The sequence below is a fragment of the Aotus nancymaae genome, unplaced genomic scaffold, assembly GCF_030222135.1.
Source record: "Aotus nancymaae isolate 86718 unplaced genomic scaffold, 86718_ANA_hifiasm-v0.15.2.pri h1tg000020l, whole genome shotgun sequence".
NCBI lineage: Eukaryota > Metazoa > Chordata > Mammalia > Primates > Aotidae > Aotus > Aotus nancymaae.
Genome location: NW_026988432.1, coordinates 52,312,452 through 52,336,132, shown reverse-complemented (window position 1 = coordinate 52,336,132; position 23,681 = coordinate 52,312,452). Strand labels below are relative to the sequence as shown.

At 38.8% G+C, this 23,681-nt stretch overlaps 1 protein-coding gene across 1 annotated transcript in view; it reads left to right on the top strand.

The window, feature by feature from the left end:
* Positions 1–4,181: 4,181 nt before the first annotated feature.
* Positions 4,182–23,681, top strand: part of IMPACT (impact RWD domain protein) — a 29,732-nt gene continuing 10,232 nt past the window's right edge. The window contains exons 1-7 of the mRNA XM_064379325.1: positions 4,182–4,248; positions 5,339–5,467; positions 6,277–6,329; positions 7,911–7,973; positions 14,773–14,858; positions 21,315–21,437; positions 22,936–23,033. Coding sequence (XP_064235395.1) covers positions 4,213–4,248; positions 5,339–5,467; positions 6,277–6,329; positions 7,911–7,973; positions 14,773–14,858; positions 21,315–21,437; positions 22,936–23,033 — 588 coding nt within the window. The 5' untranslated portion in view covers positions 4,182–4,212. The remainder of the gene's footprint in view (positions 4,249–5,338; positions 5,468–6,276; positions 6,330–7,910; positions 7,974–14,772; positions 14,859–21,314; positions 21,438–22,935; positions 23,034–23,681) is intronic.

Below are 23,681 nucleotides of genomic sequence, written 5' to 3'. Positions count from 1 at the left end.
ATCGTCTCAGTGCAAGCGTAGTAACAGATCTCTGAGCCCAGTAGCTGGAGCCCTCAGTCAATTACTCTTCCTGCTAAGATCAAAGATATGCTTTTACTTGGTCATCCCACAAGATTCTCAAAATTTAATGTACATACAAATCACCTGGGAATCTCATTAAAGTGCAGATTCAGTAGTTCTGAGGTAGGGCCTAAATTTTTGTACTTCTAAAAAGTACAATAATAACACCGTTGCTTCACAGACCTCGCTTTAAGTAGCAAGGGCCTAGAAAATACTTGAAAGCATCTTATTTAGACCATCTAAATAGGTTATAGAGAACTCTTCGCAGGTTTAATGCCTCACCCCTGATGTACCAGGAAACTGTTGAAAACAGATACACACAATTCTAGGTTAGGATTTTGCCATTCAAATAACTAATTTCTCCTTGAGTAAAATCACAGCTGTCAACTCCTTTTTGCCATACTACTTGTACAATCCCTTTACAATTATCTCTGTATCACCTGCATAGGTGCCTTCATTTTTGGTACCAAGAGAGGACTTTGACCCTCTATGATGTCAATCATATCCTTTTTCCCCTCCAATTATTTGGTATGGACAGTTTGTTTCTTAATCTTAAGCAAAACATTTCAAGCCCTTCCTAAAAACATTGGGCTCCCAAAGCCATCCTACATAGAGAGTCTGGTGCAGCCAGTTAGCATAAATATATCCCCTAGGTGGGAGTTCTCAGGGATTTGGGCATGTGCATTTCCTCCCAATTGCCTGAAGATTTGTGCAGTTATCCTAACCGTGTTGCCATTTGTCTATCGTGAAACAGATCTGTGCCCTTCCTTCACTTGAGTTACTGCCATCTTTGCATATCTTAGCTCAATTCCTTTTATTATGTCTACTGCATAAAATAGCAGTTTCATACTTTCTTCAAAGAACACTTAGGTAAAGTAGATTAAGCTGGTATGACTGAAACGGTGAGAGATGAAATTAGAGAGATGACCAGGACCATATCTTGTGAGTTAAGGTGTTTAAGAGTTATCATGAAAGCAAGGGGGAGCAACTAAAGGATTTCAAGGAAGGAGACCTGGTCAGACTTGCACATTTTGATTACTTTGGCAGAGGTGAGAGAGGAGGATAACTTGAAGAAGGTCCAGAAAGACTAGGAAGGAGCATATGAGGATATAAGGGATATCAAGGAATCAAAGTCGTCAGAACTTGCTGCCTGGGTATGCAGGCAAGGAATGAAGAGTATAATATAGTATGTCTTCCAATTTCCAATCTTGGACAACTATTGTGCAAGGGTCCAAGGGTTGCCAGTTATTGAATTGGGGAACATAGAGGAATAAGTTTAGGAAAAAGCAATTGAGTTCAGTTGTGAACATACTGAGTTTAAGGGAGACAGCCAGTAACCATCTGAGTAAATGGATATGTACATCACCAGAATCTGGCTTAGAGACCCCTCTTGGATCCAGGACTGTGTTGTTATTTGTAGAGTATTCTCAGTTTCTGTTTAAGTAACTGCTCGAAGTTTACACTAAGTAGTCTTTTTCAACTGAATTGTCTATGATGTCTTGCTTTTTTTCCAACACGTTCTTCAAAATCTAGGTTGCCTGCTATGCTTGTTACTTCAAATTACTTCTCTCCTCTTTTCAAAGGGCTCCTTGCATGTCCAAGTTTGGGACTCATTCAGGGTTCTGAATAAGGGTTACAGGCCAATACAGGCCAGAGAAATGAGGAGGGGTCCCTTTGGCAGAAAAAGCCATTTCCATTTAGAATTCGAGCTCAAGGCTGCGCACAGTGGCTCACGCCTGTAATCCCAGCACTTTGGAAGGCTGAGGCAGGAGGATCACTTGAGGTCAGAAGTTTGAGACCAGCCTGGCCAACATGGTGAAACCCAGTCTCTACTAAAAATACAAAAGTTAACTGAGCATGATGGCGTGTGCCTGTAATCCCAGCTACTTGGGAGGCTGAGGCAGGAGAATTGCTTGAACCTGGAAAGCAGAGGTTGCAGTGAGTCAAGATTACACCCCCCCCAAAAAAAGAATTCAAACTCAAAAGAAGACTTAAAGGTTGTAGCTATGAGGAAATAGGAATTAACAGAAAATCATCAGTGTAATCTGTAGAAGATAAGATGGCCTGGGTTGCTATGATACGTGTATCAACTAATTGAGTATATTGTGCTTTGTTTGGAAGGCTAAGTTTTAACATGGCGTTTTCAAACTTGGGTTTTAAAGTTCTAGTGGGGCCGCTGAGAGGGAGGGAGTACTGCTAAGTACTTGGACTTCAGTCCTATTTCCACTTCAGCCAGAACAATCAATCCTATTTTCATTTCAGACAGAACAAATTTGTTTTACATAAACTTTCTTTGAAGAAAAGATTCCATGGCCTTTAAAAAAAAAGTGATTTAAGGGTGAAAATCATTATGTTTGCATAGAAGCTGTAAGAAATGTGAAAAGGTCAGTGAAGAAAGAATTCAGGGATGGGTTTGGTGGCTCACACCTGTAAACCCAGTGCTCTGGGAGATTGAGGAGGGAGGATCACTTGAGGCTAGGCATTTGGGACCAGTCTGGGCAGCATAGTGAGACCCCCCATCTCTACAAAATAGATAAATAGCTGGGTGTGCTGGCACATGCCTATAGTCCTAGCTACTAGGGGAGCTGAGGCAGGAAGATTGCTTGAGCCCAGGAGGTTACAGTGAGTTATGTTGATGGACCAAATATATTACAGTGGTCTCATAAGACTATAATACCATAATTTTACTATACTTTTTCTATGTTTAGCTACACCAATACCATGTGTTACAATTGCCTATTAGGTACAGTAACATGCTGTACAGGTTTGTAGCTTAGAAGCAAAAGGCGACACATAACCCAGATAAGTGGTAGGCTATACCATCTAAGTTTGTTACTCTGAAGTTCCCACGATCTCCATGAAACTGCCTTAGGGTAAATTTCTCAGAACTTACCCAATCTTTAAGAGATACATTACTCAATGTCTGGTTCACTGATTTACTTTTGTTCCCTTCACATCTTATCCCCTTAAAGGCAATGTATGACATATGATTTTGCATATCCAATGTTTAGCACGGTAAGAGCCTAATAAATGTCTGTTGAATTAATAAATCCACAAGGTTTATTTATACTCAAAGTAATAAAAGTGGAATTCTCTACAGGTATTGAACTCCTAACTCTGAGAAGAGTTTTACTTATTTTTCTCTACAATAATTTATCTTAAGAGAATGGTTTTAAAGGGGGCCAGGAAAATACCCATGATTAAGGAAGCAGAGAGGGGAGACGTAATATTTTGAGTTTTTGTGTATCATGTGTGAAGGAAAGTGAAGCAAGCAAGGATAAAATGCCTTGTAATCAAGAAAGTGCCTCAATTAAAGTGTCCTGAATAAGGCGGTTGATATAATTCATAACCAATATATTAGAATGTCATCGCACGTTTGTTGTGAGCGAGGGAGTAATGACAAACTGATTCGTTTTTTGGGAAAATCCATCAGTGCTCCTTATGTCGACTGGCATAACTAGTGTCTCGCACAAAAGTTGCCCCCAGACAAAATATTCAGGGAGACTAAAGAAAACGATCGCAATACAACAGTGAATGGGAGAATAAGGTTTCTCCTCAAGCTTTCAAAATCACCTCCTGCCTTCTCTGTTTTCCAGTTTTGGTCAATTAAACCTACCTTTACCAAAATCTGACAAAACTTAAAACATGTTAAAAACAAGCAAAGAAAAACTCTGCCTAGGCATGTAAAGACGAATCTGGCACTATGGACTGAGGTTTGAGTCCTGGGACGCGGCTGTAAACTTGACTTCCCAATGTCTCTTGGGCGTTCCCAAGGCGCCAAGGCTGCAATGGGCAAACAGAAGCCCCCTGCCCCGGCGCATTCCCAGGAGATAGAGCCGAGAAGGCCTCCGGCAGCTCCTCTGGTGGGCCGGTTTTCCCGGTGTCTCTACGTAACCGGAGAACCGGAAGGCAGGAATGCGGGATGGCGGGCGCAAGGGCCCAACGGAGAACTCCACCCAAAAGCCGGGTCGCCAGGAGCCCCTCACACTAGTCAGCCTGCAACCCGGAAGCAAACGCCGGCGGCGCGGCGTGACAGAGTTGCGGTTCCGGGTCAGGCCTTGCCGCAGTCAGCTTTAGGCTCACAGCCGCAGCGCCCCGCCCCCGCGTTCCGGACCTGGCAGGCGGCGGCTGCAGGGCTACTCCCGGGGCCACATGGCTGAGGGGGACGAAGGGAGCGACCAGAGGCAGGTGAGGCCCCGGCGGGGTGCTGACTTTCCAGGCTCGGCTCGGGCTCGCCTCGCCATTCCAGTCCTCCTCAGCCGAGGGGCCCTCTGCCCGAGGCCGCCGCGGCTTCCTCCAGCACTGGCCGCGCCATTTGCTCCACTGCGTACCATTCTCCCGGCGCTTCCCGTCGGCCGAGCGCTCTTAGGCCAGCATCTCCTCGGCGGCTGCTGGCTCGGCCTGTCTTGGACGGTGTCTTCGTCAACCATTTAACACGCGACGAAGCAGCTCTGGGCCGAAGGCAAAAACCAGGGTTTCGCTCCCCACCCTGCCGTCGTAGGGTCGTCTTGGACAAACCACTTAAGAATTCGGGTTCTCTCTTTGGCAAAAGGGCAGTAACCCAGATCCTGTAGGTCCTCGAGAGCCCACCGAATTTTACTCCTTTTGTCCTTAGTATCGAGCTTTCCCTGTGCCTCGTTCACGTGGGCGATCATAAGTCTTTTCCTACAGGGCTGTGAGTACAAAATGAAATGCTACGAAGTCGAATCCATACTTTGCTTCCCGTCTTTTCCCTTTAGGTCCTTCTTTTTTAACCCCAAGCCCAAAGAATAATTTATGAAATGTTTTAAGGGTTTAATTACCAACCAACCAGCCATCCAGTCCCTCTGTACCCCCCCATCCCCCCACACAAAATTGAATCCAAAAGAACAAGTGAGACAGCAGGAGTACACAGATAATGTGGGACAGAGCTATTGGGGGTGGGAGTCAGAGGTGGAGATTACCTGTTAAAAAAGAGAAGGTGGAACAGAAGATAGGTGTATCTTTTCACATGTGAATGGTCATTACAAAGTATAGGACTGCATACAATATTTTGGCTCAGTAGTGGCCAAAAGCACAGTAATGCGATAGCAAGGCTGGCTCCAGTCATTGGAGTAGCGCCTAGCAACCAACCACCCAGAGAAGAACATGGTGACCTGCTCTTGAGAACGTTTGGCTTGCTAAGGCTCGTCTAGGAATCTACAGTGGTAATGTTGAATGCAAATACCTTGCAAAGTAGTAAGAATAGGAATTTAAGATGTGTACATTTGTTGACTTAAAAAAAATCTGTTTCTTTCAGAATGAGGAAATTGAAGCAATGGCAGCCATTTATGGGGAGGAATGGTGTGTCATTGATGACTGTGCCAAAATATTTTGTATTAGAATTAGTGACGATATAGATGACCCCAAATGGACACTTTGCTTGCAGGTACATTTCCCCCTTCCCTGCAGTCATCTTTCTGTTACAGCATTAATTATATGGTTGACTTTTGTATTCTAATGATTATTTGTGCTGTTTTCTAAATTATCTTTGTTGTTGGCATCTGTCAGTGGTTATCTAAACACATGGGCAGTTACATCTTAGATCACTTTCAAATCCTACAGTAATTGATGGTTTCAGTCTTTCTTATCCCAATTCTTTTAATCATTTAAAAGTGTTCATGTACCCTTGTGAGACTGTAGTTTTGCTTCTTTTCATTATTCTCTTCATTTAAAAGGAAAGGGTCTAAACCTGGAAAGATGGCTAACATTTAAAAGGAAGGAGAGGTTAATAATGTAGATGACTCATAGAGTAGACACTCATTTCTTTATTAATTAAGAATCAATGATCAATTATCAGTTGTAGTTAGGATAAAATAAATGAAAAGATCAGCTATGGCTTTTCTTAGTGCTTAATCTTTGATGACTTCTTGTATGTACTTTCAACTTTTTGCTAGTGTTTTTATAATAATACGATTTGAAAAGAAATATGTATGGTTCTTTATTATATGTTAGCTATTTCATATAGTTAATAGTGTTTCCCAGGATTTTTGTAGTATTTCTTCTGAAAAGTAGCCAGAAAATATTATAATGCCACTCCATCCACTTGGGTCAGGGTATAATATCCATATTTCAGTTTTCGTTTTCCTTTTATCTCTGTCCTTCTCACCCTTTTGTCCAATTGCCAGCTTAATAAATATGGTTATTTTTGAACCTTGATGAAGTGTAAACAGATTTGTTTTTGAACCTGTCTTGTAGGTGATGCTGCCAGATGAATACCCAGGTACAGCTCCACCTATCTATCAGTTGAAGTAAGCTGTATTTCTACCTTTATATTGTTATAAAAAGATTATACTTTGAAAGATATTTCTCTGTACTGTACGTTGCATTTAGATAAAATACCTTATTAAAATATATATATAGAAATTAAGAATACCTTTTGGGTTTGGTATAGAACATTTAAATAAAAAATTAAATTCTATAAAACAATGAAATATACCACTTAGTGTAAAAGAGGTTCATAGAAGTGAAGTAGCTACAGAATTGCCTTTATAGATGAGGAAGGAAACCTTTCTTTATAGACAGCTTAGTAATGTAGAAACCCTGGCCCTTAGAGTTTCTCCTATCCTAGTTTTGCTGACCTAGCCACAGTTCCTTGATGTACCTCTAAGACTGCCTGCCTTCCAGGAGTTAACTATGATGCTTCTGGTGTTTCTCCCTGCCCCTTTCCCTGGTTGATGTTGAGGAACCATCTTCTTAGCAGCCCAAGCTTAGTCTTTATGAATCATGACCTGTTGATGCAAGTGATCTTTCATCTACCTTGGCCCCGTCACCTAGTAGTATGTATAAACCCTTGGGAACAGAATTGCATAAAAATTTCAATTACTAGGTTGGTCTGAGTGTAGACCAGTAGTTGGTTTATAACCAGTAATTTATCACAACTGGTTACAGATTTCTTTGTTTTTTCTTCAGTCCGACTGCTTCACTTAATTAGCCTTAAAAAAAAAAAAACTCAATTACTAGAATTTTTACCTATTAGTTTATTTGTGCATGTATTTTAAAACTGTAGCATTAATGCTTACTATTAATAATGGTTCTATAAATTTTTATTTTTATTTATTGCAAATGGTAGATACAGAATGCTTGTAAACATAAATGTCCTTTTCAGAATTTTTTTTTAAGAGCTGTTTTTGATGCACCAGTTAGAAAAAATGGGGAATTCCTGGCATTGTAGCAAATACCATGACTCTGGAGATTTTGATTCTAGACCCTTTTCTGCCACATAAATAAATGTGGGTAGATTCATGAAACCCTATGAACCTACCCCTGATTTTTATTTTTATTTTTATTTTTGAGGCAGAGTCTCACTCTGTTGACCAGGCTGGAGTGCAGTGGCGTGATCTTGGCTCACTGCAACCTCTGCCTCACTTAAATCATGGGTTCAAGTGATTCTCCTGCCTGAGCCTCCCAAATAGCTGGGACTACATGCATGTGCCATCATGCCTGGCTAATTTTTGTATTTTTAGTAGAGATGGGGGTTTCATTATATTGGTCAGGCTGGTCTTGAACTCCTGACCTTGGATCCACTCACCTCAGCCTCCCAGAGTGCTGGTATTACAGGTGTGAGCCACCACACCCAGCCAATTTTTAAATCATTAAAATAGAGTAATTTTGGTGTGGGTTTTGTCATGGTTTCTTGGGAAGACTGAATGAATTAATGCTAATGAAAGCATTTTGCAACTATATAGATGTATCCGAATATAAGACTGCTTTTTAATGAAAATAGATAATTGTTTTAAAGCCAAAAAAATCTGTTTGTGATATAATCAGTAATTTGAGATATAAACATAATCCTTGAATAATCTTCTTAATTGTATTTTATTTAATCTTAGTGCTCCTTGGCTTAAAGGGCAAGAACGTGCGGATTTATCAAATAGCCTTGAAGAAATATATATGTAAGTGACAGGTGATTTTTAAAAATAATTCTGTTAGTGATTGTATTGTGGGCTTTTGTTAAACTTGTGAACCCTTTCTTAGAACCTTTCTAAACTTTTTAAAGCCACTTCTGCTTTAACAAAAAGGATTCACTCAAAGAGACCTTGAAAAGTTAGCTATATAATTTTATATATACTTTTGGTATTGTCTACTTAGATACAAATATACAATAATATTTAGCGCTAATAACTATAAAAAAGCACTTAGCCAAGCTGGGTTTGATGGTTGAGGTGGGAGGACTGCTTGAATCCAGGAATTGGAGACTAGCCTGGTCAATATAGTGAGATCCCCATCTCAATCTCAATAAATTAAAAAAAATTATTTGCTATAAGAGTCTTACTTAAAAAACAAAAACACTTAGCCAATTTGTGAAAGTAAATTAAGAGATACTGCTCTTGATTTGGTATTTTTATAGGCTATGTATAATGAAATTAAAATGTCTATGTACATTGAATAGTAATTTCTCTTATATTAGGCCATAAGACTAAGAATCTATTGATAGGCTATATTTTTCATTCATTCCTTCATTCAACAAATATTACATGGCAGGCAGTGTACTAGATCCTGAGTGCAGGTATGGTTAGCATAAACAGAAGTGCCCTTTTTCATGGCATTTAGAATTTATGTCGGGGGAGAGATATTACTTATAACATTGTAAAAATGAATATAAAACTATAGCTGTGGTAAGTTCTATGAAAGGAAGATATGCAAAACAAATAATTGAGTTTGAAGTAAGACTTGACATAGTCTAGGAGGTGAGGGATGACTTGTTTGACTTAAAAGTGGGGTTAATTAGGGGATGATAATTTCAGTGAGAGGCCATAGCACAAGGCTCGGTGTCAGGGAGCTTGGCACATTACAGGAAACAGTAATGGTGATATGCGGTGGTAAGAGACAAGATGAGATGAGGGGACTATGGTGGAGAAAGGACCTGGAGAAGTAGGCAAGACAGGTCCTGCAGAATTTGGTAGATTATGTTAAGGATTCTGTCTTCATACTAAGAATAGTTGGAAGCAGAGAAGGATTTTAAGTTGTAGGGTGCCATGATAACATTTTCTTTTTTCTTTTCTTTTTTTTTTTTCTGAGACAGATTCTTGTTCTCTTGCCCAGGCAGGTGTGCAGTGGTGCAATAGTGACTCACTGCAGTCTCAACCTCCCAGGCTCAAACGATTTCTCCCACCTCAGACTTCCGAGTAGCTTGAATTACAGATATGTGCCACCATGCCCAGATAATTTTTTAAAAATTGTTTAAAATTTTTTTATTTTTCTGAGTTGGAGTCTTGCTTCGTTGCCCAGGCTGGAGTGCAGTGGTGTGATCTCTACTCACTGCAACCTGTGCCTCCCAGGTTCAAGCAATTCTCCAGCCTCAGCCTCCCGAGTAGCTGGGACTACAGGCACCCACCACCATGCACAGCTAATTTTTGTATTTTTGTAGAGGGGGTATTGCACTGTGCTGACCAGGCTGGTCTTGAACTCCTGACCTCAAATTATCCACCTACCTTGGCCTCCCAAAGTGCTGGGATTATAGGCATGAGCCACCGTACCCGGCCCCCAGCTAATTTTTTAAAAAATTATTTTTTTTTGTAGAGATGGAGCCTTGCTTTATTGTCCAGGCAGGTCTCAAACTCCTGGCCTCAAGCAGTTCTCCTACCTCAGCCTCCCAAAGTGCAGAGATACAGGTGTGAGCCACTGTGCCTGGCCATGATAATATTTTCATTTAAAAAAATCATCCTATTTCTGTTTGGAGTATTGTTTGGAAGGCAGCAAGAATAGATGTGGGACATCAGTTAGGGGGCTAATGCAGTTGTCTAGAGAAGATATAACTTAATTTAGATTAATTTTAAGGAGATATATTAGTAAATAATGTTCTAGAATATCAGTTTTACTGTAATCTAGGATCTAGTAAGGATTGTATTATATGTTCTAGGTGGCCACTCCATTTGGTACAGTGACAGCCCCTCTTTGTGTCCCTGGGATCCAGGCCAGGTTTCTTTTCCTCCCAAAATATTTAATTAGAAAATGGTAAGTCATTGTGGAATCCATTTTACTTATTCCTGCCTAGAGCAAATATGGTCTTCCTTGGGTCCCCATTTAGTGATTCTGTTGTCTTTGGCATATAAGTATTTCCTTAATCAAATGTTTTCTGATATTTCTCCCTAACCTTACTGGCCACTCCAACTTTTGTGCCCCCAACAAACTTCTTTCTATAATCTTTTATTTACTCTTATTTGCCAATTTATCTGCCACCCCCCCGCCCCCTGCTTCAAGTAGAATAAGATCAGTATACTGCAGATTTGTTTACCGTTAACACCAGAATTGTTCATCTAGTGGTCATTTTTCAGCTCTTACCTAATTTTTGGTGGTATTAACCACTTCTTCTTTCTTGAAAATCTTCCCACACTTAGCTTCCATCATGTTAATCACATTTATCAGTTATATTTTTTTCTTAGCCATGTACAATGTCATATACTCAGAAGTGGCTCCCCACCTGCCTATCCCCCATCCAAAAAAATCCTCCTTTTACTAAACTATACCTTCCCACTGTACACAACTTTCCTTTTCTCCTTAACTAGTTTGCTTGAGCTATTTGAGACTTAGGAATTATCAGAGATTACAATATAGTTTGTTATAACGGTGGAATATGGGCCATATTGCTTTGTTTATTAAACGTGCTTGAATAACCTTGGTCCAGTGGTAATATTTTCATGCATGTAGTCTAAGTAGAAATACACATCTTTTAAAGCTTTTTTTTTTTTAATAGACAGGGTCTCACTGTGTTGCCCAAGCTGGCCTTGACCTCCTGGGCTCAAGCCTTAAGTGATCCTCATGCCTCAGCCTCCTGAGTAGCTGTGACTGTAGGCACATACCACCACACCTGGCTTTATTTTTAAAACTTTTGTGTGACAACTTTTTGTTTTTTTGAGACTGAGTCTCACTCTGTTGCCCAGGCTGGAGTGCAGTGGTGTGATCATGGCTCACTGCAACCTCTGCCTCCCGGGTTCAAGCAGTTGTCATGCCCCAGCCTCCTGAGTAGCTGGGATTACAGGCATGTGCCACCATGCCTGGCTAATTTTTGTATTTTTAGTAGAGAGGAATTATAGTTGTGTGCCACCACGCCTGGCTAATTTTTGGTAGAGACGGGGTTGAGCATGTTGGCCTGGATGGTCTCAAATTCCTGAACTCAAGTGATCTGCCTGCCTCGGCCTCCCAAAGTGCTGGGATTACAAGCCTGAGCCACCACACCTGGCCTTTTTTGACAACTTTTAATCATATTTTCCATATAATTCCAGCAGAGGGCAGCAAGTGGAAAATATTGGTGTTTAAAAATTAAACATGGGCCAGGTGTGGTAGCTTTTGTCTGTAATCCTACCATTTTGGGAAGCTGAGGTGGGAGGATTGCTTGAAGCCAGAAGTTTGAGACCAGCCTGGGTAACATAGATGGGTAAGAGTCCCTCCCATCCATCTCTATAAAAATTTAAAAAATAGAAATTAACTGGGTGTGGTGGGGCTTGCCTGTAATCCCAGCTACTTGGAAGGCTGAGGTGGCAGGAGGTTGAGTTTGTGTCACTGCACTCCAGTCTGGGTGACAGAGACTGACTCTGTCTCAAAAAAATAAATAAATAAAGAGTAAGTCTGTGAAGAAGGGACTCTTTAGAAGAGCAGTCAGTAACTCAGGAGGGATATAGTGGAGGCCTTTATAAAGGGAACCAGAAGAATGGAGAAGGTCAGTTAAAGAAATACTTAAAAAAATATAAGCTAGGATTTGGTGATTGATTAGATGTAGACTAGTTTGGTTATTGTACCCACTTTTTTTTTTTTTTTTTTTCTTTCAGAGATGGAGTCTCACTCTGTTGCCCAGGCTGGAGTGCAGTGGCATGATCATGTCTCACTGCAGCCTTGACCTCCTGGGCCCAAGTGATCCTCCTGCCTCAGCTTCCTGAGTGGCTGGGTTTATAGGTGTGCTACCACTGGCTAATTTTTGTATTTTTTTGTAAACAAGGGGTCTCGCTATGTTGCCCAGACTTGTCTGAAATTCCTGGCCTCAAGTGATCTGCCTGCCTCTTCGTGTCAAAGTATTGAGATTACAGGCATGAGCTACTATGCCCTTAATTTTTATTTAAATATTTTGCATATGAATATTTTAAATATTAAAAAATATTTTGAATAAATGGAAACTATTTTGATAAAACAAAAAGTAAATACATTTAAAATACTTAGAATATGATACTGTAGAGAAAATGAAAAGGATTACAGGTTTTTTTATAGTATTTGATTTTGTGATGATCTATTATAGCAATATTTAATTTAGAAGTCCAAGAAAGTAATTTTTGAAATTTTTTGCATCTCTTCACATTTTGATATATCATGGAGTCTTAGGTTTTAATATTGGTAAGTGAGGCTTCTTGAAGCAAAAATTATACCGGATAAAGTTAAACAGACAAGGAAGACTGTATTCAAGACCATTGCAGTAGGGGAAAGAGGCCAAAACGAAGTGTAAACTCAACTCCTCTGAAACAAAAGGCAGAAGGGATTTAAGGGCCAGGATGAGCTAGTGGAAAAGTACTAAAAGGTATTATGTGGGGCCATTAATCAGGTGTGTTGGGCATATTGAGTTTTTGTTGCTGCAAATATTTCTCTTTGTGAGTGGACCATCTGTGTTTACCAAGAGGTACCTGTTGAAGTTAGCCTGCTATTTTTCCCATAGAGACTGGAAGATAAGGGCACTGTCTTGTTTGATGATTGTGTTTCAAAGGGATGGTTCCTAGGTCCTTGAGAAAGACATTTCCTGGGTTGTAAAACCAATTAAAGTTTTTTATAAAAAGTTTTACATATATCTCAAAGAGGTAGAGAAGGAATTTACAATGACAAGTTTTCTAAAGAAAATACTCCAAGAAAAGGGAGATAAAGGCCTAGAGTCAGGAATGGGCCTATCTAAAGTTCAGTCAAGCTGAGGTTAAGGCTGTTTCAGTCAGGGTTTTGGAATCAGTTCTTTAAATAGTGTCATCTCTTTGTGTCTGTTTTCTTATCTGTAAAAAAGGGGATAATGTTATAAGCACTAAAGTAGCAGCTATCATTTTTTTGTTCTTTAAAACAATTGTTCTTTATTTTTTTGAGATGAAGTCTCACTGTGTTGCCCAGGCTGGAGTGCAGTGGTGCAATCATAGCTCACTTCAGCCTCCAAACTTGAGGTTCAAGTGATCCTCCCACCTCAGCCTCCCAAGTAGCTGGGACTACAGGCACACATCACTGTGCCTGGCTGAGTTTTTGAATTTTTTCTAGAAATGGAGTCTCACTTTGTTGCCCAGGCTGATCTCAAACTCTTTGTTTTAAGCTATCCTCCCATCTTGGCTTCCCAAAGTGCTGAGGTTACAGATGTGACCCACCACATCTGACTTGTTCTTTTTTTTTTTTCTCCCAAGAAGCGTCCTCTTTCTGTTGCCCAGGCTGGAGAGCAGTGTCACAATCTCCACTCCCAGGCTCTAGTGATCTTCCCACCTCAGCCTCCTGAGTAGCTGGGATTACAGGCACACACCACCATGTCCAGCTAATTTTTGTATTTTTTTAAGAGATGGGGTTTCACCATGTTGCCCAGGCTGGTCTTGAACTCTTGAGCTCAGGTGATCTGCCCACCCTGGCCTCCCAAAATGCTTTGATTACAGGTGTGAGCCACCATGCCCAGCCCTGGGCTGTTCTTATTTTAAAAATCATCTCATCCAGTTTATAATACTGAAAATTAGGTGACTGAAACTCAGATTAAATGATTAGTTTAACTTCACATAGCTTAGTGCATTTTAGTGAATAGCTTTATTGTTATATCAACCAATACAGGTATTTAGTTTTAGTATTAGGAATTGTGGGTGTGATGGGGAGGATTTGAGGGTATAGAATTATTTGAAAACAATGTTTTCTTCTGATTGCTTGTTTTGAAAGTTTTGGAGGGTGCTGATGAGTAGTGATAAAGAGAGATAATGGTTTCAAGGGAAGCTTTTAGAGGAAGGAGGTGAGGTGTTGCTATATAGTAGTGTGGTGATATCTTTAAACACATACCGTGCTTATCTACAATTAGTGTCATTCTCTAACGAACAGACACTTAGGCCTTTATTTTACTGCTGTTGCCATCATTTAACATAACTATGGACATGACTTTAAAACCCATGACACATTGTTTTTCTCAGTGATCCTTTGAGATGGATTTAGTTATTTGGAACCAAAATGAATCAATTTAGGCAATAGAATATTTTGTCAGAAACAAGGTATGAATAACATTGTTGAATTGTCTTTTCGGTCTTGTAAATTGGAGTTTCCCATATGCTTTGCATTCTTTCATGTTGAAATAAGTATACTAAATGATAAGTGTGCGAAATAAGTGGTTTGAAATTCTTTTAAAAGTTTAAAAATGCAAACTGATCAGACATCTATACTGAAAAATTGTATCCACTTATAGAAACTAAGTCACATTTATATTTCTCTAATCCATGTAGTTCAGAAATGTTTATTCTCCTCTTTGGTTACAACTCTTCTGCTTATTTTAAAGTAAGCCATGTTAATTTTGGAGTCAACTGGAATCTTTAATGTTGATATAACCTATATTAAATACTCAGACACAAATGTTGATAAACCCCAGGTTTTTATAAATTATTTTTTAAAAAGAGATGTTTAGATTGTATATACTGTCTTGGATTGTAAATGTCTGGATCTTCTTGAATCTGAGAAGGTGATTTTTGAAATAACAAATTTTTTTCCCTTAATTTTGTGTAGACAGAATATCGGTGAAAGTATTCTTTACCTGTGGGTGGAGAAAATAAGAGATGTTCTAATACAAAAATCTCAGATGACAGAACCAGGTAGGATTGAAAAATACTATCAATACTCTTTTTACTTACAGTAATTATATTTTTATGTAGATATTCTAATTGAAATTTAATATGAAAATCTGTATTCTGGTTTATGGTTTGTATATTGTAAAATCCAAGTTTCTCTGAAAAGTTTAATTACTCATGTAATTATAGTTATTTCTTTCTGTAAGGTTTAGCCTCTTTGATTTCATATTACAGTATTTCTCCTTATCTGAGGTTTCGCTTTCCATGGTTTCAGTTACCTGTGGTAAACTGTGGTCTGAAAATATTAAATGGAAGATTCCAGAAATAATTTATAAGTTTTAAATTATGTGCCATTCTAAAAACATGATGAAATATTGTGCTGTTCTATTCTGTCACATAGGCATTTATTACTTTACATCATCACAAGAAGGGTAAGTGCTGTGCAATAAGATATTTTGAGAGAGAGAGGTCAGTCGATCATATTCACATAACTTTTATTATAGTATATTATAATTGGCCTATTTTGGCTTTCGTTATTGTTGTTAATCTCTTACTGTGCCTAATTTATAAAATAAACTTTATCATAGATATATATGTATATGTAGGAAAAAACAGTATATATAGGGTTTTGTACTATCTGTGCTTTGAGCCATCCACTGCAGCATCCTAGAACGTATCCCTTGCAGATAAAGGGGACTCCTGTATACTCTTACAAAAGTAGAATTTTATGGTGAAAGAACTTAGGTCCAAAATTTCTGTTCTCTTTGACTATAGTTAAGGTTATATGAACTTTGTAACTTTCCTTATGAATTATTGGACTATATAAATGAGATATTAATTTCTTTTTTTTTTTTTTTTTTGAGAGAGTCTCAGTCCATCCCCCATGCTGGAGTGCAGTGGTATAATCTCGGCTCACTGCAAATTCTGCCTCCTGGGTTCAGGCAATTCTTCTCCCTCAGCCTCACAAGTAGCTGGGATTACAGGCATGTACTGCTACGGTTGGCTAATTTTTGTATTTTTAGTAGAAACAGGGTTTCACCATGTTGGCCAGGTTGGTCTGAACTCCTGACTTGAAATGATCCACCTGCCTTGGCCTCCCAGAGTGCTGGGATTACAGGCATGAGCCACTGCGTTCAGCTGAGATATTAATTTCAAATGAATCTAGTGTTTATAGAAAAAGAAATTTGGCCAGCACTTTGAGAGGCTGAGGCAGGCAGATCACGACGAGGTCAGGAGTTCAAGACCAGCCTGACCAAAATGGTGAAACCCCATGTCTATTAAAAATACAAAAATTAGCCAGGCATGGTGGCGCGTGCCTGCAGTCCCAGTTACTCAGGAGTCTGAGGCAGGAGAATAGCTTGAACCTGGGAGGCGGAGGTTGCAGTAAGCCAAGATCACATCTCTGCACTCTAGCCTGGGCAACAGAGCGAGACTCCATCTAAAAAAAAAGAAAAATAATTTTGGAAAACACAGTGACCAATATTAGGATATAAAAATTAACTTCACAATTGAATTTTTTATTGAGATATAAATTACATGTCATAATTACTTACCCTTTTAAAGTGTACGATTCAGTGGCTTTTAGTATTCTATAGAGTTATGCAGCCATTACCACTAATTTTAAAACATCTGAAAATTTAATTTTTCTCTATTATTTTTAATCTTCTATTGAATCACTAAGTATATGAACAACATAGAAGCTTCCAACATTTGCTATTACTTCACTTGCTAGTCTTTGTTTCACATACCACAAAGGCCTTTGAGAGAGTAAAATAACTCTATTTAACATGTTATTTCCAAATAGAGTGTTCTTGTTACACTAGTAGAATTGTTTTCAATTTGGGAAAAAGAAGGATTAAAAAAAAACTTGGACCTGTAATCCCAGCACTTTGGGAGGTTGAGGTGGGAGGGTTGCTTGAGCCTGAAAGGTTGAGGCTGCAGTGAGTTGTGATCATGCTGCTGCACTCCAGGCTGGATGACAGGGCGCGATCCTGTCTCCAAAAAAAAAAAAGGGAAAGAAAAGAAAAACAGAACATGGTCTTTTACTTACTAACTTTTTAGAAGGCTATTTACAGGAAACTAATTATTTAGGACTCCTTTGGCAAAATCAGTTTAAAGTTGATAGCAGTATATCTTCTTTAGAGCATTTTTACCATTTTTCTACGAGGGCAAGTATTTTTACTGCTTCTTTTAGAATCAAGAATCAGAGAGATAAGGATGGACACCCAATTCTCCATGATATGAGTATTACACATTGCATGCCTGTATCAAAATATCTCATGTACCCCATAAATATATACACCTGTTAAATAGCCACAAAAATTTAAAAGAAATCAAAGAGATAAATGAAGATATTCTGTCTGTATAACAATCTTTCTTGAAGTATTTTCTTTAACTTTTTATTGTCCATGTTCTGATTTTGTAGCATTTCAGGGCATCTATAAGTGTTCTCAGAATTCCATAAACAAGTTATTTGTCAATCTACCTTTCTAGAGATGGGACAATTACAGAAATAAAATGTATTACAGTAAAAAATTAGGACTCCAGAAATTTTGTATCACTTAACTCTTAGGAAATTTTAGTAATTGATCTTAAAAATGACAGTTTTGTCCAGGTGCAGTGGCTCATGTCTGTAATCCCAGCACTTTGGGAGGCTCAGGCGGGCAGATCACTTGAGGTCAGGAGTTTGAGACCAACTTGGGCAACATGGTGAAACTTCGTCTCTACTAAAAGTACAAAAACTAGCTGGGCGTGGTGGTGGATGCCTGTAATCACAGCTACTCTGGAGACTGAGGCAGGAGAATTGCTCGAACTTGGGAGGCAGAGATTGCAGTGAGCTGAGATGGCATCACTGCACTCCAGCCTGGGTGACAGAGTGAGACTCAGTCTCCAAAATATATATATATTTTCCTTACCTGTATCCATAATATAGTTTAACCACTCCTTAAATTTTGGATGTATTAATTCGTGTTGTATGATTCATAATTTTGAATTTTTAGAAATTTTTTTGTTTGGATTTTTTTCTTTAAAATTGTTTTTGTAGACTTCATATTAAAGCGAAAGGGTTAACAATTTTGAAGAACTAGTAAGAATAAGTAATTCATTTTGATTTTACTGTTAATCTTCACTATAGATTCATTCTTTATATTTTTTTAGCATAGAAATTTCTAATTTTGAACTAATTACACAGCTATTTACAATTTCTAAAACTTTTGAACTAATTTTAAACTTACAGAAAAGTTACAAAAATAGTACAAAGGGCTCTTTTATATCCCTTACCCAGATTTCCTGTTAACATCCTACAAAACCATCATACAGTTAATCAAGAGCAGAAAACTGACTCTGGTGCAATATTATTAACTAAAGGAGCTTATTCAGATTTTACAAACTTACTAATATCCTCTCTGCTGTTGTAGGATCTTGTCTAGGATTCTACATTGCATTCCATTGTTGTTTCTCTTTACTCTCCTTTAGTCTATAAACAGTTCTTCAGTCTTTACTTGACTTTTATAACCTTGACACTTATGAAGACTACTGATAGTTATTTTGTAGAATGCCTGTCAGTTTGGGTTTGTCAAATGTTTTCTCATGATTGGCGTGAGATGAGCCATTTTTGGCTGAAGCAGGAGCGGCCACGAGAAACAGACCTCTTGGACACCGAACTAGGAAGAAGAGGTTTTATTACCACCCGAGAGTGAGGCAACAATTTGTCTAACCACCAAGCTCACCTAACAGAGAAGCTCTGCCTTTATATAGGCTTACACTCTAGATATTACACATGAAAGAAGCTTAGGTTCACAGCCTTAGAAATTACAAGTGAAAGGGTCTTGGGCTTACAGTGTTAGAAATCACATATGAAAGGGTCTTGGGTTTACAGTTTTAGAAATCACATATGAAAGGGTCTTGGTTGATGGAGGAGTAGGGTGAGGGTTTGATCTTGTTTAAGTAAAAACAATATCTTCTAGAGAGATTCCCCAACACCATGCCTGCTATTTACAGGAAGACAATTTAGGAGGCGCCAGTCTGCTAGCCTTTTCTTCTATTGAAATGCAGTGTGGAAGTCAAGGGGGAGGTGATCCTAGATGCCTGGATCTCCTTCCTAATGGCAAGAATACGAAAAAAATGCTGTTGTGTCTTTCTTTTTTTATTATTATTATTTTTATTTTTTTTATTGCATTTTAGGTTTTGGGGTACATGTGAAAAACATGCAAGATTGTTGCATAGGTGCATACGTGGCAGTGTGATTTGCTGCCTTCCTCCCCTTCACCTATATGTGGCATTTCTCCCCATGCTATCTCTCCCCAACTCCCCACCCCCAACTGTCCCCCCCCACTCCCACTGTTGTGTCTTTCATAGTGCAACATATTAAGGAATTTATATCATAATGGCTTTTTTTTTTTGAGACACAGTTTCGCTCTGTCACCCAGGCTGGAGTGCAGTGGCACGATCTCACTGTAAACTCCGCCTCTTGAGTTTAAGCGATTCTCCTGCCTTAGCCTCCTAAGTAGCTGGGATTACAGGCACCTGTCACCATGGTCCGATAATTTTTTTGTATTTTTAGTAGTGATGGGGTTTTACCATGTTGGCCAGGCTGATCTCAAACTCCTGGCCTCAAGTGATCCGCCCGCTTCAGCCTCCCAAAGTGTTGGGATTATGGGCATCAGCCACCATGCCTGGCACCGTGTGCTTTATTTTTTACTTTTACTTTTAATTTTTGAGACACGGTCTCACTCTGTCACCTAGGCTGGCATGAACCCATGGCTCACTGTCGCCTCAACCTCCTGGGCTCAAGCAATCCTCCAAGGCTTGGAGGGTGTAGCTGGGACGTAGGATGTAGTTCCAAGATAGGAAAACCCTGTCTCTACAAAAAATTTAAAAAGAGCTGGTTATGCAAAAAATTTTTAAAGTAGCTGGGAGTGGTGGTATACTCCCAGCTACTTTAAAAATTTTCTGTACAGACAAGTTCTCCTTATGTTGCCCAGGCTGGTTTCAAACTCCTATGCTCAAGTGATCCTCCCGCCTCGACCTCCCAAAGTGCTGGGATTACAGGTGTGAGCCACTGTGCCTGCCGTATCATTTGCCTTATTATTGGTGATATTTACCTTGATACCTCGGTTAAGGTGGTATCTGCCAAATGTCTCCACTATAAACCCTGTAGTCAGGGTTCTCCAGAGAAACAGAACTCATAGAATATATGTGTATATGTGTGTGTGTGTGTGTGTGTGTGTGTGTGTGTGTGTGTGTGTGTTGGCAAGTCCAAAATTTCAGGATAGGCTGGCATGCTGGGCACCCAGGAAAGAGTGAATGTTGCAGTTTGAAAACAAAGATAGTCTGCTGGAAAAATTTCCTCTTCTGGGGAGGTCGGTCTTTTAATGTTAAGGCTTTTAGCTGATTTGATGAAGCCCATATGGAAGACAGTCTGCTTTACTCAAAGTCAATTGACATAATTGTTAATCTCATCTAAAAAATACCGTCAGAGAAAATCTAGAATAGTGTTTAACAAAATGTATGGGTACTGAGGCTCGGTACAGTGGCTTGCACCTGTAATCCCAGCACTTTGGGAGGCTGAGGTGGGCAGATCACTTAAAGTCAGGAGTTCAGGACCAGCCTGGCCAACATGGCGAAACCCCATCTCTACTAAAAATACAAAAATTAGCCGGGTGTGGTGGCATACACCTGTAATCCCAGCTACTTGGGAGGCTGAGACACAAGAATCATTTGAACCTGGGAGGTGGAGATTGTTCACGGCACGCCAGCCTGGGTGACAGAGTGAGACTAAGTGTCAAACAAAAATAAACAAATATATGGGTACTGTGGCCTAGCCAAGTTGACATGTAAAATTAACCAGTACAGTTACTATCTTTGTCTTTGTACCTTGAGAGAGATATTTTGAAGCTATGCTAATGTCCTGTTTCTCCTTAAACTTTCAGCCACTAATTTTAGTATCTATCCATGGATCTTGTCAATAATATTTATTACTGTGATGTTTGCCTGATGATGATTTTATTGTTTTCATTCCTTCTTCATTTAGTAATTGGAATTCTATTGTGAGAAAGGGATGTCTCTCCTCCCAATTTATGTATTTATTTGCTTATCTGTTTATTATTTATATCAGTTATTTACTTATTTATAGCATGTATATTATTTCAGCCATTGGTTAAAATGCCATACGATCATTTTTTTGTTGTTGCTCAAATTGTTCTAGCTTTCACCTTTAAGAGCCTCTTTAGGTTGGCTCCTGTGTTCTTTTTATAAGCCCCACCTTTTTTTAAGCATTTCCCGGTTTCTGGATCCACATGATGTTCCAGGTTCATCTTGTGTTTTCCTTGCTCCAACTCAGGAATCAACCAGTTCTCCTAGGGGTTGAGTGCTGGTTCCTTCTGTTGAAGAGTGGAGTTTAGAAACCAAGACCCAGTGATTTTTTTAAAAAGCATCATTTCTTATTGTTTCATAGAGTAATCATGTCTCATATTCACATAGGCCCAGATGTAAAGAAGAAAACTGAAGAGGAAGATGTTGAATGTGAAGATGATCTCATTTTAGCATGTCAGCCAGAAAGTTCGGTTAAAACGTTGGATTTTGATATCAGTGACAATCGGACAGGTATAATGTTACTAACTAGTTTCTTTTGAGGAGAGTGGGGTTGGTAGTATTATGTATTGTTCTTTGAGATGATAGAGAAATTTCCTAATTTTCTCAAATTTTAGGAAGGAGTTACAAATTTGCAGATAATTGAGATTTATTTTTTTCCTGCCTGTTGGCAGTTTTGGTGTTTGCTGAGGCTATCAAAATGGTAAGGAAAAAATGGAAATTTACTCTTTTCCTCCTACTTTCTAGAGTTTTGATTTAGTGGTGGAAGAAATTGAAACTAAGAAAGGCTATTAATGTTTTTAGTTCACATCATGTTTTTATATTTCTGTATTGATATCCTTAGCTGTTTTCTGATGTCTTAGGACTAAATTTTGGTCTATGCTCACAATACAAATACGTTAACTGAAAGTGCAGCCCCTGAAATTAAAGCTAGTAAAATGCCTTTAAGAGTTTTTTTTGAGAGATGAGGTCTCGCTGTGTTGCCTAAGTTGGCCTTGAACTCCTGGGCTCAAGTTGATCCTCCCACTACAGCCTTCCGAGTAACTGGGACTACAAGCACGCACCATTGTGCCAGCTTGAGTTCAATTTTTTTTTTTTTTTTTTGAGATCGAGTCTTGCTTTGTGGTCCAGGCTGGAGTGCAGTGGGATGATCTTAGCTCACTGCAGCCTCCACCTCCCAGGTTCAAGTGATTCTCCTGCCTCAACCTCCCAAGTAGCTGGAATTATAGGCACATGCGACCATGCCTGGCTAATTTTTGTATTTTAGTAGAGATGGGGTTTCTTCATGTTTGCCAGGCTGGTCTCCAACTCCCTACATAAACCTACTTTCTTGTCTTGAATAACTTTTCATCCTAAGTAGGGCAGGTAGTAGTAGCTAGGATGATTAAGTCTCTCAACAGAATTGAGAGTTAATTAGTGATTCTTAAACTTGTTTAAGAGGTGTAGTAACTGGAAATCATGATACTTTTATGGAATACCAGTTAGATATATTATTGATGTATTCCATCATATTAAGTAGGAACAGTTGTATTAGCAGAAGATATTATATTGTAGTTACACAATATAAAGAATATAAATTCATAGTTTTTCCAACTCAGAGGTCTAACAACAGTGAAATTGATAAATAAGCTTTATATTAGCAACTATAAATCTTTGGTTTCAGGACCCCTTTACATTCTTAAAAATTATATATTGTGTTAGATATTGTACCAACTTAAACTACTGACTGCAGCACTAGAGGATTTTAGTCTCAACCCACTGCTTCCCCTGGGTAACCTTGGCAGGTAGAGATCATTTATAAGTCAAATATTTTAATCTTATGTACAATATACTTAGAAACTTTTTACTTAAAATTATAATTTACATTTAATTTTGGTAGATAATGATTAATGATTATTTTAGTTGATTTACTATATAATTTACATTTCTTTCCCAGCTCCTCCCATTTCAGTTTTTCAACATTTGAATGTATGACTTTGTAAAAAAATAAATGAATTCTTTACATTTCTAGAAGTAGAAGAATTACCTCCAATTGATCATGGCATTCCTATTACAGACCGAAGAAGTACTTTTCAGGCACACTTGGCTCCAGTAGTTTGTCCCAAACAGGTATAATTCTTTTGTCTCGCTCACTTTGATATTTTACTAAAGTAATTCAAGTAAATGATTTTGCAATAATGCCCTTATTTTTACGTTTATGTTTTATTTTCATATAAGATAAAAATTATTTGTCCATTTTTCTACTCCCAAATAACTGTGAATCACAGAATATTTGTTTTGTTTCTGTTCGTCACTGCTTTCTTTCTTTTTTTGTGAGATAGTGTTTCACCATGTTGCCCAGGCTGGTCTAGATCTGGACTCAATTAGCCCTCCTACCTCAGCCTCCCAATCCAAAGTATTGGGATTACAGGTATAAGCCACTGAGCCAGGCTTGTCACTGCTTTCAAAATTATATCTAAACTCTGATTAGGGGTTAACCCTCTAATGAATCTTTAAATAAGAAACATTGTGTTATTATAGAAAATTATGATGCTTAATATCTTGTCAAAAAGAATTATTTGTCCTGTAGAATGGGAGTTCTGTGAAACTAAGGCCATTCCTCTGTTATTATTCAACAAAAGGGACAGTAGGCAGACTGGCTAAACCAAGTGCTCCCTACCTGACTTACTTTCCTTTGTGCTTCTTGATCTTAGGTGACCTTATTTCCACGCAGGGATATAAATGGGAGAGATTTTAGCCAAAAACTATTCCTAGGTC